Source organism: Sabethes cyaneus, chromosome 2, assembly GCF_943734655.1.
Source record: "Sabethes cyaneus chromosome 2, idSabCyanKW18_F2, whole genome shotgun sequence".
Taxonomy (NCBI): Eukaryota; Metazoa; Arthropoda; class Insecta; order Diptera; family Culicidae; genus Sabethes; species Sabethes cyaneus.
In genome coordinates this window covers 238,756,875-238,771,705 of record NC_071354.1, presented here as the reverse complement: position 1 = coordinate 238,771,705, position 14,831 = coordinate 238,756,875, and the positions used below count along the sequence as shown (strand labels likewise).

Here is a 14,831-nt window from a genome sequence, read left to right as displayed (position 1 = left end):
TCATTCATTCTTTTATTAGAAAATTGTTTTCCAGTCAGAGCTCACATAGAAAAGGTGAAAGGAGATTGCTCATAGGCGTGCCATTCGTTTGCTTATAAAATTTAGTATGTTTTTCGTCACAGTCTGGTTAACAGCAAATACTTATTAGTCTTATTTTTCCAAACACTATCATAGAGGGCTGGGAAAGTAACCGGTCTTTTAAAATATTCAAGGTTTCATTCACTGGAACGCTCGGAAATGAAACGACCACGTAGAATCAAACCATTTTCTGCCCCATTGATATATTACAACGACCAAATTTATTCCTGGTACAAAACTTCTACCTTTCTACTCTTTGAGGCCTCGCGACCTTTCACACTAAACCTGCAGAATAATAATAAAAATCCCCTTTTGGCAGATGTACCACAAGGCGCTCACTTAGGCTTAGTGTTATCAGTTCATCTGGCTGATAGCTAAATAAACTTGAATGGCTATAATGATGCTGTTTACACTAGTCTATCGAGCGTTATCTATCACTCCCGTACTAGTCACGTAAACAGACAGAACGACAGTGCGATGCTGTATATACTGTCAAATCGAAAAGTAGGTCAATCGATGCTTCGATTAGCTTCACACCCTACCAACCATCCGCTTGTTTGTACAAGAAGCAAAAGACGCCCTCCCCCTCCTCCCCCTACCATTGCGAATAATCTGCCGGGAAACAAACATTGAAAGGAGGGATATTCATGCCGAAGACGACGACGACGACGACGGCTCTAATGTTGCTTTGCTGCTACACAACAAACACAACTCCGCTGAAAGAAACCGGAAAACTTTGCTTGCTTTTCCTCAATTCAAATAATGCTTCTTAAGAAGCTATAGCTTTATTATCGATGTCGTCTTGCAACCTGTAGCCTCCCACGCTGGATTCTGTTTATCCCTTTTTTTTCCTTTTCTTCCATTGATACACAATACAAAGTTGCCTATAAAACATTTCGACGAAAAATAGCTAAATCATAGTTTCCAATCAATCACAATATGATGCTCGTCGTCCGCTGGTAACAAACGGCGGCGTTGGTTCCATTTAGCAACCGATCGGCTTCTCTGATGGACAACGTCCGCTCCCGGGGCTCCACGGCACGGCGAAGTAGCGAGCTGGAAAACCATTCATTCATTGTGCCTAATTTCCCGCTGAGTGGAAAATTAATTTCACGTCGAACTCTGTTCGAGCGTCGACGACGACGACGACGCACATTTGCCGGCGGGTATTCGTTAATCATTGATTGAATTATACTAGGCATATTGGACCTGGGCGATGGACGACGGCAACGGCAACGGCGGTGGTCACCAATTTCCGGACTGATTTGATCAACCGGAGAAAACCGCCGCCGCTGGCGGACGGCGGCTTCGATAAAGTTTCATTGTTTTCCCTAAAAATCACCACCAGAGTGGGTACTGAATCAGCTGCAGCAGCAGCAAGTGCGTACTTCGGTGGTTCACATTGATTTTAAACGCGAATACATAATAGAGACGTGAAACCTTATCAGTGTAATAAAATAGTTGGTTGGCTTGAATTGTGTGCTAATGAGCGAATAATTCGAGCAAATTGCACTGGCACTGGCACCGGAATCGTCGACCGTGAAATGCAGCACAATAAACACCGCGCAATCGGTTGCTTATGATGGTTGCAAGTGGAAGTGGAAGTGGAAGTTCCTTTACAAGGTCTGGCTGCCCGACGGAAAACGTGGGTAATGCATGGATTTAGGTTGATTCGCTTACCAGGTGCTAAGCCGGTACGTGATTCACGGGCGAAGTTCGAACTGATTTAGGTTGATTCGCTTACCAGGTGCTAAGCCGGTACGTGATTCACGGGCGAAGTTCGAACTTATTTTATCACTCGCTACGCGAAACAAAGCGAAAACAACTTGCTCGAACTAATTTTATCCGAGTTGCAAAATTATTCGAAACTTTTTGTTATGTTTTGGTTATTTGATAAATGGTATTTGATTCGTTTGCATAATTGGAAGTGAAGGAAAAAACTCGTTTATGCAACAGTTTTGCGAACTAAATGCCCGAAGCGAAATATTATTCCGCCGTTTCATTTCGATTGAAAAAAAAAGAGTTGAAATACAGCGAGCAGTGAAGGAGGAAAACAATGTTGACTTTGCCGACCGACAACAGAAGTCGCATGTCGGTTCGAAAACAACCTTCCGAGCTGATTTCATGAATTTCGGTTTGTTTTGTTTCAACTGACCCGTGTTCTGTAGTAGGTAACTGCGAATTCATTTTTGTGTGTGTCCGTCCAAATCGACTGACACAATCATGATGTCATCCGACGATCATCGCTGTCATTTAGAGAGAACGACTTATTTCCGTCGTACCGTCGATCCGTCGTCGTGATCGCGCCATAGCCACACGATCCTCCAAAAATGTACGATCAAAGCAATACGAGTTTCGCACTCGTAGATTTTCGAATTGGCATTTTTGACAAACCTAACAGGTGACCAAAATAGTGATTGTCCCCCTTTCCTCGTAGCACTTATTGCACGATTGTCACCAACGCGATTGCACAGATTCGTTGAATATCAAATTCCCGAGTTGCAAACAACCATTCGTACACAGGCAAATAATTATTCATTCAGCAAAAAATTCAATTGGCACTAGAAACAAGCACTACGACTGAACTGCACGTGTGTCACCCAGCCAGATATTCGGTCACGTTTCTTACCACCGATGGAAACACGAAAACGCACCGTGAATTGGTGTGAACCGTCCGCGAAGCCGTCACACTTAAAACTAGTTCCTTTGCCTACTGGCAAGCGTACGTTACGGCACGGGAGGCGACCGCAAAACTAAGCAGCAGCGCAGCGCTGCGCAGCGACTCGCGAGCAAACAAAAATAAAGGTGCAGCCTTAGTAGACTATATTTACCAACACACAAATGAAGCCGGCTTTTTATACTATACGATCAGCATCGCTGATAAGATACGTACTAGGTTAAGCACAATTATGCAAGTTGGGTAGGTGGTTAGCCGTCCGTCCGTCCGTCCGTCCGTCAGTGTCAGGTGATGTTTTGTGCGGCGACTCCCAATTTCAGAACAGTTAAAATAATGCAGTTCAAAAGTTAACCGCGCTACTATTTGTCGGACTCGACTAGTTACTTCGACTAGTGAACGACTAACTAAGCAATGAACCCGACCCGAACTGAATAGATGAGCAATCAAGTGGATTGCCATTAACTACACCGGCACTGGTTGACCGGCATGCAAGCGAGCGTAGTAAAAGCCGGCAGGGGACCATACCATACCATACGGTCGATGAAAGGTTAAATAAATATTGAAATAGGAAGGATAATTTAGAAGCACAGCACAGAGGGCAGAGCGTAGAGATTGATTGCCGACAGGCGTTGGTGTACTAATATTTGGACTATACACACTTTTCATAACCAGTTCGGGGGGTTGCCTCCTAATGACGACTTACCTGGAAGAAACAAGAAAAGAGAAGTATTATATTAGTACAGTCCGGTGATGTAAGCATATAGAACTCGATATTAACTGATGTGACATCATGACCCTTTTAAGCTTTTAATAGATGACGTTATAATAGGCGTAATTAATTTAATGAATCATGATCAATATTATATTAAATATCAAGAGCCGATGAACTTTTGGTGTTTAGTTAATCACTTCCAGTATGTGACCCGGAGAAAGCTATAATAAAAAAATCGGTAATTCCTGATCTTGTAGGATTTCGAGTTTATTTTTACGCTGGAATACCGGTAAACTTGACCTCCTGTTGGCTTCGAGGTATGACGCTGGTCTAATAAGCCAGTCGTCGTATGTTCGAATCTCAACTGGGAGAGGCTGTTAGAGTCAATAGGATCGTAGCAACTGGCCCTGCAATTGTCCTGCACTCTAACAACTGGCTGCGAAGTCTGTCGTATAAAAACAGAAGGTCAAGTTTCGATAACGGAATGTAGCACCTAGGCTTTGCTTTTACCGGTAAACGGGGTAAGCTTGAACAACGCTATATCGTACTTTATATGAGGGAGTAAATGTGTTTTTATGAAGAACGAACGTTGGAAGAACTGGGAAAACTGATATGCAAACTGTGAAAAATAATTGACTGTTCAGGTGGGATTTGTACCCACAACTCTCACTTTTCATAATTTGCACATCATTGCATACAAGAGAGGTTGAAGACGATAACAATCCTCGACGCAACGAATCGTCAAGTAGATTTTAAAGTCGTCAGCATAAACCAGTTTGCATCCTCTTTCGTTAAAGAATAAAAGTAGTTCTAAGTTACTGCCTTGTGGCACACCAGATTGTTTCATGAACAGAGACGATCCCTTAGTACTTGTAAAACTCTGTCGTATTTGTGATGTTCGCACTGGAAAGATGCTGCATATCAACTTCCAGCGGTTGCCGGCAGATGGCGTGGCAGCGGAATACGCCAGAAAGCTTGATCAACAAATCGCAGAACATTTCATATCCAATTCCCAGTCTAGTTTCAAATCGAATTTCAAGTTCAATTTCAAAGTCCATTTTAAGTCTGATTATAAGTCCCATTTCAACTCCAATTTGAAGTCCAATATCTAGACTAGATCGAAGTATAATTTTAAGCCCAATTTTAAGTGCAATTTGAAGTTCAACTGTGATCAAATTTCAAGTTCAATTTAATGTTCCATTTTAAGACCTATCGAAAGTCTAATTTCAAGTCCAATTTTATATCCGATGTCCAGTCCAATATCAATTTAAATTCGATTCTGATTTCGAGTCTGCTTTCAAGTTCGTTCAATTTCAAGCCCGATTTGAGCTCAACATAACCGCCAGGGTCAACTTTCTAACTGATGAGGAAGAAAGGACCGTTGCTAATGAGCATGTCCACTTATTGTAGATAGTTTTCGCCGCCTTAGTGGTGTTCGGACAGTCCGAAAATGCCGCTCAAGGGTAGGTAATGACCAACCGTATAGAAGAATTTTGCGGGTCACGTAAGATTGCGTAAGATAAGTCGTAAGATTGCCTTCAAGCTTATGCAATATAACACCATTGGATTGTTTTTGCAGGGCCTTGTGAAGTCTGTAGGTGCTAAACCGCAGACGATTATGGTTTTGGAAGAGAACATTCGATACGTTATCAATAATTGCCATTTGATGCAGTAAACAGAATTCTTTCTCATTAATAATAATCGAACATTCATATCCTTCTGGGGTACCCGAGCAGGCGCGAAGAGCAAAATAATATAAAAACAATATCAAACTTTGTTATAGAGTAGGGCGGGGCATAAGTGCGATGTTTGAAGTTGTCATCAATTTTCGTGAGATATAAAAAAGGACAACTACATTATATATTTTATAGTGATGCAGTAACTCAATGTCTTCACATTCAACTATAAATCATCTGCGGTAATAGTGTTTTGCAAAATAAATTCTTCTTTCTTCTGATCAAGTGCAGATTCGCACTTTTACCCCACAAGCGGGGCAAAAGTTCGAAGCTACAATCCATGAAATTAGCCCAGCAGTAGCTAACAAAACAATATTACATATCTTCAATCTGCGTTATGTTTCGGTAAGGAATATTCTCAATTTACACCTTTTCTATTTTGCGCTGGTGTATTGCAGCCTCCGTTAGATCGAAACCTTTCCAAACGTTTGTTTTTTGTTTCATCAGCGGAAACACATTGTTTTTCTTAGGCCAACATCTGTAGAGTGTAGAGCACACAGTTTTCTGCAGATCTTTCATCTCTAGTATCTGCAACACAGTGCATAAAGCTGTATATAATTAGCTATACATTTTCGTATCGTCCATGAATCACACTTTTGCCCCGTCCGTGAATCGAACTTTTACCCCGCTAGACGCTTGACGGGGTTAGATTAAATTACGGAAAAGCGAAGTATATTTTGTAAATTATTTTCGCCGAATTTTCAAAACAGATATATGAGTGATGTAAAACGCTGCTACAAATTATCAGCAAGTAATATTCTGCTGTTGATATCGTATTTGCCGTATAACGAAAAATTACATCAAAACCGGTCTAAAATAACATTTGCAAACAACTCAGCAACTATGCTTCGTAAGCAACCAAAGTTTACGTTAGATTCAAGCTGTCAAAGTAGTGTCCCCTTCAATGCCAATGTAGAAAATTTACTCGGAATCTGCACCGATAAATCATTGAATCGCACTTTTACCCGCATCGCACTTTTACCCCTCCTTACTCTAATGGTATATTTTGTTATTGAATAGATATGGAGATACATTGATAACACATTTTGTTATTGAGTAGATATTTAAAACAGTGGTTATAAGATGAGTTTATTAACTTATTTTGTTATCATATCTTATTTTGACCTTAAAATGACATTCGATATATTTCATACAGTTTTTTTTATTGATTAAAGAGATTTTAGATTATAAATATTTAAAAAAAAATATTTTTTAATATCTCATATACTACCGCATTTGATATCCAACACCTTAATGATACTAAAATATGTTATTCTAAACTCTGAATACAATCATGTTATTGCTTTGTTATTCAAATAACACAAGTAGTTGTTCTTTTGGCCTTAAATGAGTAAAATTTTGATATTATTTTTTGTTATTTTACCAACTATGTCAGCCAAAACAAGACCAAATTTTGATATATGTTATTCGATTTCCAATAATATTCCAATGTTATTCCACATTTTGATATTATTTTGCTCTTCGCTCCTGCTCGGGTACAAATATCAAATTAGTACAATCGCTGAGCGGCTCCCATCGAGGATTTGATGTGCAGCGAGCGAACGTTTTGCCAGTGCTTTTTCAGCAGCGAAACCAGGAAATTGATGGAAAGATGTACATTCTGAGCCAGCTCGTCGGGAGACATCTTGACGTGTCCGACGGCAACCGACAGACAGAGGACCTTCTTCATCTGGAACTTAATGGTAGCCTTGACTTCATCAATTTTCTGCGTCATCGACTCGCTGTGTGCCAACAGACCAGGGAACTTGCCGGCCTTGTTCAGTCCGGGACCGAGCAGATGGGGAACCTGCTTGATCAGCGACTCGGAGGCCAGGAAAGCGTCGTACTTCTTAGCTAGCTTCTTGACCAGTTTCTTATTCTTGTTCAGCTTCTTCAGCGCTTCGGCATCCATGTATGGAACGTCATCGGCCTTGGCTTCATCACAATGCTGCTGGTCACCAAGAACGCTGGCCTGCATTTTCTGACGTGGGATGTACTTTAGCTTGACAGTTCCGGAGAAACGCTTATCCTTTTGGGGATCGTAGTTCTTCAGGCCAATCTGCAGTTCCACGGTTTCCAGGAAGCGGCGATGCTTCTTCTTGGCTCCCTTGAGCACTTCACTCACGCACTCGTAGAGGATATCCTTCGACACTTTAGAAGTCATTTTAAACGATTGACGTCCGCCCTCGACGACGACTACAAACGAAAAGATACTCCATCGATCGCTGCAAAATGTGCCGGAACATTGGACTTCCTGGGAATCCTAACTAATAGTGAATTTCACTTATGATGCATATCACTAAAACAAGTTCGTTAAATCAGTGTCCTACCTCGAGGTACAAACAAAAAAAGCACGAATAAATGTCCTGTCACTGAATCTTTTCTCAAACAATCGGACATTACAAAGTGTTTCGAATCCAGGGAAAAATCGACACTACTCTCCGGCAGTATTAAGCTGGATTTCATGTCAACCATTCATGTGTGGATCATATCACGACGTTCCGCAATATTTTGAAGCAAACCATCGAAATGTAGGACTTGCTTCTTCAGAGTACTTGTTAATTCCGTAAAAGCATTCGACCGGCTAACCACGAAATCAGCTGGGACGCCCTGGGACATCGAAAGGGTCCGTGTAAGCTAGTCTATGTTATCGATGCTCAGTACGATGCGTTTTCGTACAAAGTGCTACACGAGGGCCTCCTGTCGGACCCTATAAGGGCTATTGCTGAAGTGAGACAGAGCTGCAGACTTTCGCCGCTACGTCGTTTTTCGTCGTAATAGACGAATTAATAATTGGGTCTATTGATAGTAAACCAAACCGAGGATTACCCAGGGGTGACTTTTTGTGCCCTCGGAATTTTCGGCACTCAAATCAGCTGTAGGCACTCAAATTTGCTGTAGGTGTCCAAATTATGTACAGCTGCTGATGGGATCCAAAATACGTTGGTTACCCTACCAGGATGATTTTCGTGAGAATCGCTCCATGATGAATCAGATGATTACCCTGCATCAGTTACTATAAAAGTTGTGGGGTTTCGAAACTTGCACACTCATCATCTGTTTGTGGACTTTAAGGCAGCGTAGGATTCAGTCAAACGAAATGAGCTGTGGGAGATAATGCTTTCACATGGCATGGCTTTCCGACGAAACTAATTACGCTGATTCGTGCAACGCTGGATGGCTCAAAAACATGCTTCAGAATAGCGGGTGATAGTGAGACATCAGCCGCTTACGTGACGTTCGGATGGACTGAACCATAGAATCTCTCTAACCTGCTATTTACCATTGCCTTGGAAGGTGCAATACGAAGAGTAAACGTAGAAAGGAACGGGACTATCACCACGAAATCTCACTTGCTTCTTGGTTTTGTGGATGACGTTTATATCATTAGAATCAACCGTAGATCAGCGGACGAGTCTATTTGGGACTTACCATTAAAACCGCCAAAATGAAGTACATGGCTACTGGCAGGAAATGTGGAAGTTCAAATGAATAAGGACGCTAATAGGGACCGCGTTAATGCAAACCGTGTTAATGGAGTCTACGTAGCATATGGGAGTTGACTTAATTGGTTCCAACATGGAATAACTCGTGATCTTGACCGTATAGAACGTTGATGTCTTCGACTAAATTGTTTAGCAGATCGAGAGCTTTCCGTTGGATTGTAGTATTTCGGAATTGCCTCACTACGTGGCGCTGGCGTATACGTACTATTTTTGTATAGGCTGTATCTTGCGCTGCTGACTATCTACAAAGTTGTGGATTTCGGGAAGGTTGCTCAAATGACTGTCACCTTAAAGATGGTATGGAAAATAATGCAGAATTGACTCAACGGTCGGCGCTAGTGTATTGCGTTTGTCAAAACTCATGATTTTGGTAATGTACAAGAAGTTGCTTTCTTCGGTAAGGTTATTTAAGTGAAGGTGGTTATTTAACTAGTTGGAAAATTAGCTAATATTTTGCTCGTTATTTAACACAAGGCTGGTCGCTTACAAAAATTCTCTGCAAAATGCAACGTTGGCAGTTGATGAAATTCCTTATAATTTTTTCACTCCTCGCATTTAACTTGCAACGGACATGAAACACGAGAAAGCTGAATTACTAAATGTATCATTACGTATGCGGTTGACTTCACCTTATTAATGCTGTGTGATATAAAGTTGTTGCAAGTTTCGGTTAAAAAAAATAGTGATAAAAATGCAAATATAATTGTTCATGAATCATTAAGAATGTTTAGAAAGTAGTTGGAAATGTGTTGACGTGACTGAGACTACTAATTGAATAAGTGAGTTAGTGGAATTTCTCTAACCATTTAGGAAATAACATTAATAGTTGGTGGATTTTTTTTTATTTTGTTTTTTATTTTTTTGATTAGCACGATAGATTTTTTTTGCAGGCAGTAAATGTTACTAGAGAATAAAATTGAGCGTCGAGCGTTCTTCATCGCAAGATACAACCTGTATAAGAATACTACATATACGCGCCGCGCGTGAACTATTTTCCATACCACCTTGAAGGTGTCAGTCATTTGCGTACCCTTCCTGAAGACCGCAACCTTCTAGATAGTCAGCAGCGCAAGATACAGCCTGTCTAAGCATATCACATGTACGCTAGTGCCACGTAGTGAGTCAGTTTTGAGCTATTTTCCATGCAATCTTGAAGGTGGTAGTCATTTGAGTAACCTTCCCGAAGACCGCAACTTTCTAGATAGTCAGCAGCGCAATACAGCTTGTATAAGAATATTACATATGCACTAAATGCATGTAAATCTCGCATGTGCATAGTATTTTTCGATATAAATTAAATTATGGTTGTATATGAGCACCATTGGCATTCTATTAAATTTGTTAAAACCCGATTTAATCCACCTAGTGGCGAAAGGAACCTTTGTTATACGGTCTTACTTGCTTTTTGAGATAGAAATCGACACGTCTTCGGAACATAATTCATCTATTGGTTAACGTTGCTTAGTGCGTTGGTTTTCATACAATTTTTGGAAATTGAATAAGTTTACAAACAAAATTGAACAAAATAGCAGCACCTATAAATTTTGATAGATCCTTTTTTATGAGATTACTGCGTAAGGGTAAGCTGGTTGTTACTAATTTGAGTAAGTGCAAGTAAAAGCAAGTTGTTAGAGGAAATATTATTCCTTAACATATACATTGCGTGGCAAAAGTCTAGTTTATAGGTTTTTGAACTACGCATAAATTTCTGTAATGCCATTCTTTTTGATTGACATCAATAAAGTTTTCTTGAATAAATTTCATCAATTTTTATTAACCTTCGGTTACTCACGCTGTTGCATTTGGAACAACACGTGTAGGTTTTTGAATGCCATATTGTTACAAAGTTACAAATCGCTGTTTAACTAACGTATATTCTTCAATTAACTTGTTATGAGCAAAACGTCATAATTATTCAATGCATTAATACTTTAAATTGTTGGAAAAATAGATCAGCATAAACTGACATCACAGAAACGAAGCAATCAGCATGTGAGGTGTACCGCAATTGACCCCAACTGGAATTTTCTCTCGTTTCTTCATATGGCAAAATGATGTCTGTATGCAGCAAAACTATAAGCAGATATAAAATGTTTAAAATGTATCTGTTGGTAGTCGAGTCATTCGGGGTCAAAATTAAGCCAATTTTTTAATCAAAGTTCTACAGTACCTGAACAAACAAACATAGAGGTATACTATATTCATCAAAGTTGTGTATTTTTACTATTTATACAATTTTGTAATACATGAAAAAGTCATACAACCATTACAAAAAGAGTTAAAATTGAAAAAACTGATTTTACAAATTTATATAAAAGGAATAAGATTTTTCTATCTTCTCTGAACAGATAGAAGGTAACTGTATTCAACAAAATTTCTTATAATAATATGTTCTAAAACTTTGCAGAACACATCAATGTGTTATATTGAAACTGAAGAAAAATAATTTTTTTATTTCACTTTTAGGAGGATTAATCCAAATTTGAATTGCAGCAGACGATAGAACTTTCAATTTCAAGAAATTTTTCCGAAGGTTTCATAAACCTAAAATCAAGTTTTCCCGGACAAAATTCTAGTGTGCATGTCTTTTTTTGGCTTTGGGGCATTCTGCGCGCGAGTAACCGTATTACAAAAGTTGGCGCGAGTGTTGAAGGGTTAATATCTTTTGATCGGCAAAACCGATTCTTCTGAAATTTTGCAGATATATTTGCAGCATTAAAATCTCTAATTTGATGCCAAAATAATTCAAACTAGATAAATCATCTTAGATGAAATCATTCTAAATTATTGTAAATTTTAATGTGTTGTATTCAATTGCTCATAACTTTCAAATTAAACTTCCAATCAAAAAACAAATCAATAGTGATCTATTAGGTTATGTTACCTTTCAAATGAGACTAATAGCGCCTAAATCGGTTTAATGATCTCTAAGAAACAGGCGATAATTATTACCTTGTCAAAACAGGCCTCGGGCCTCGGATCAATTTCGTGTTTTTCGACCAATTCCTAAACCTTTGTTATAGTATAACAAAGGTAAAAATGTATTTTATATCTTAATTTTCGTAGTTTTTTTTTCCTGTATGGACTCATCACTGCGACCAGTAACGTTTGATCTATTGTGATATCGCCCGGGTGTTTGCTGTATAACCCGCACTGCATTTATTTTTGCTATAATCGCTATTGATTGAGCGATATGCTTATTGAATTTTTTATGCGTGCTTGTGTGTAATTGGGTACCCTTCTTTCAATGCTTTACTCTACTTTACCCACCTCGTTCCACATGACAGCGCGCAGTCCCCAATTATAGTCATCCCTGGCGTAGCAAAACCAGTGCATTTTTACTATAAGGGTCTCATTTGTGCACTGCCAATAGGCCATATCGGGATAATATAGAACTCAGCATGAAGGAAGGGCGATGAGGGGCCTGAGAATAAACCCATGCTAAAGTCACTTTGACATCGAATGGCCTGATTATACTAAGATTCGAACCCATGACCATTCGCTTGTCAAAGCAGACTCGGTAACCTTGCGGCTGCAGAGCCCCCCTAATTTTCGTAGTTACTGGCTTTACAAGAAAATTTTCGAATATCCAGGTTAGTCTCATATGACTGATGCTTACATACTTACATACTTATCCACCTAGTTCCGCCCATCTACTAACAATAATTCCTTTCCCGAAATACTTGTGAAGATGCAGAGGATTTCCTGGTCTTTAGTAGCAACAAGTATTGGACTAACATTCCTTTCCATCCCACCAGGACCCGCATTCGAACGTGGCCGGCGTCGGTATTGATCAGCATGCAGGGACCTGATAAGGTTGCAAAATGAAAAATAGCGTGCTGTCCCAAGTATGCTTTTTCCAGCCATCGGTCCTGGTCAATAATGAAGTAGCAGCACACGGGCAGTATCCTATGCTTATGCTATGCTGCTTATATCGAAATGTTTCAGATCATCCAATTTAGGGTACATGGCTACATTCTTCTTACCAGACTTTACTTCCCAAAAAAGGAAATATTATAGTTTTAATTTAATTCTGACAGATGTCCATTTCGTCTCAGACTTGCAATTTTCATCAGTGCCTATTTGGAATTAAAGCGAACCATAGCAATTATACAGTTTCTACAATAAGCAGTTGATGAAGCGTATAGGTAATTAAGAGATTATTAAATAATTAAATGCTTGATTGAGAAGACTTTTACTGCAGGTCGATGGTGTCAATTTAATTGTTGTTGTTCTGACAATAAACACTATTATTTATAAGAAAGGTTGCGAGTGAACACTACCAACGATCCCTCCCGACAAATACCATAGTGGTTTGAAGATTTGGTGTTAAAATTAAATGGATATTACTTTAGTAACAGATTAAGCCAACACATTGAAAAGGTTTCGCCGTATTTATTGTTAGAGGCAATCAATGTTTATGATCCACATTTTGCGTAATTTGTTCTGTGTTGATTGACCGTTCTGTACACGTTATTATACTCAAGCAAAATACGTAGTTGAAGTTAGAAACATTCCCGTTAAGTGAGGAGGAATTTTAAGAAAATGGATATAATTTTTATTTAGAGTACCATTTGTATTTTGCTTGTAGGGTCGATTCGTAAAACCCTGAACAATCAATATAGAATATTTCGTGATTCTGACATCCTCGAAAGACTGTTTCCAGCTGAAACTTTGATTGTAGGCAGCAATAAATAAATTGGAGCAGCTAGTAACTGAAAACTTAACAAGCCATATTGCGAAATCCTCTACATGGTTGTAGGCGAATGCAACCTCTCAGCTACGTTGCATCGGTATGCTTGTTAAGGAATAAGCCAACGCAACCCGCTTACCTTGAAAGCAACTTCCTACAGTGCACCCAAAAGTGCACTGGCTCGGAAAAAAGTGCATCGCTATGTTACGTGTTTGCATAGGTGGCTCAGTTGGAAAGGTAAATTTACGCAGTCAAAAGCACATTCAGGACACGTTCAACGATCAGGAGTTAAACTTTTGGGTGCGTTTCTGAGAAAGACTTGCTGTTCACGTGATTGCAGTACCGCTCAGCACAGAAGATCAGCGTAGAAAAGGAGGTTATTGCCAGTCGTGGAGCTGCCAAGTTGAACCTAATCATTAAATATCATGAGATAACGAACTTGCCTTCGATACCAGCAGAATCCATGGGAAGTTTAGCGAATTTCATGAAGCTTTTTCGGTCGGTGTGCTGTTCGTTACGGTCACTCGGTCAATTATGGTATGTAGGAGTACAATAGCATAGCTAACCGCTGCGCTGGCTGCCACCGTTAACGCATTTTCAGCAATGCATCATTCGACGACCTTCGGAATTATTTTGTTTTGCTCAGTAAAATTGTGCAAACTAACACCGACGACGAACAGCACCAGAGTCAACAAAACGTGAACGCAGCAAAGTTGAAATGGAATAAATGTTTACACGATCATCGCGCGCTTTCTGTGCCCATTATGAGGTGGATTGCGAGGTGAAGTTTTTCATTTGTTTTACCAACCGAATTGAATAAACAAACAATCATCATTTTTTCACCTTCGATTTGAGTTCGACGATGTCTTTCTTTGACAGAATTTACCAGGATGGGTTCGATTTTTGTTCTGTTATCATTGAAGTGATAATGTTCATTTAATTTAATTGTAAGACTTGTTTTCACGCTGAAAACAGTTTCCAATTCATCACGTGATACAGATACTTTACCAATACCCTAAGCTTGCAATAACTGGTTGTTCTATTGTGCAACTGTAACTAAAAGCTGACTACTGCCTTGTTTTCCTAGCTTGGATTGCACGACTTTACACACGGTTCATAGACGGTAGGCGAAGCGTGTAGAGCTACATACATTGTTGTTATGATGTTTTCTACCCGGTGTATGTCGAAGTTAATTATGATGTTTATAAATGCTTGAAACTTTCATCGTCTAACTCAAATGTGTAGCAACACCACCCACCGGCAGGTGGTTTAATCCAGTGAATTTCTCCCCGCACATAAGTCAAAAATGGTCACTTTGTTGCTAGCACATTCTGAACATTTCCTCCGCATCTCCTAATTCATCGGTTAAGCATGGAATCAACATCGGATTGAAAATAATCGAACCAAATTGAAACTGCAAGCTATGCTG

The 14,831-nt window shown here is 39.5% G+C and overlaps 2 protein-coding genes across 6 annotated transcripts in view; both read right to left on the bottom strand.

The window, feature by feature from the left end:
- The window catches only part of LOC128738290 (lysophospholipid acyltransferase 6), a 111,294-nt gene that overhangs the window by 81,465 nt on the left and 14,998 nt on the right, over window positions 1-14,831 (bottom strand). Inside the window, exon 1 of one of the 5 annotated variants that reach the window (XM_053833310.1) lies at window positions 2,708-2,741. The exons of 3 other annotated variants lie outside the window; for them this stretch is intronic. The gene's annotated coding sequence lies outside the window, so the exon portion shown is untranslated. Of the gene's footprint in view, window positions 1-2,472; window positions 2,742-14,831 lie in introns of those variants that run through there. One more of the 5 variants, XM_053833308.1, reaches the window with a different exon arrangement.
- On the bottom strand, window positions 6,714-7,382 carry LOC128738291 (60S ribosomal protein L10a-like). The gene has a single exon (XM_053833311.1). The coding sequence runs from the start codon at window positions 7,365-7,367 to the stop codon at window positions 6,714-6,716; it is 654 nt and encodes a 217-aa protein (XP_053689286.1). The 5' UTR covers window positions 7,368-7,382.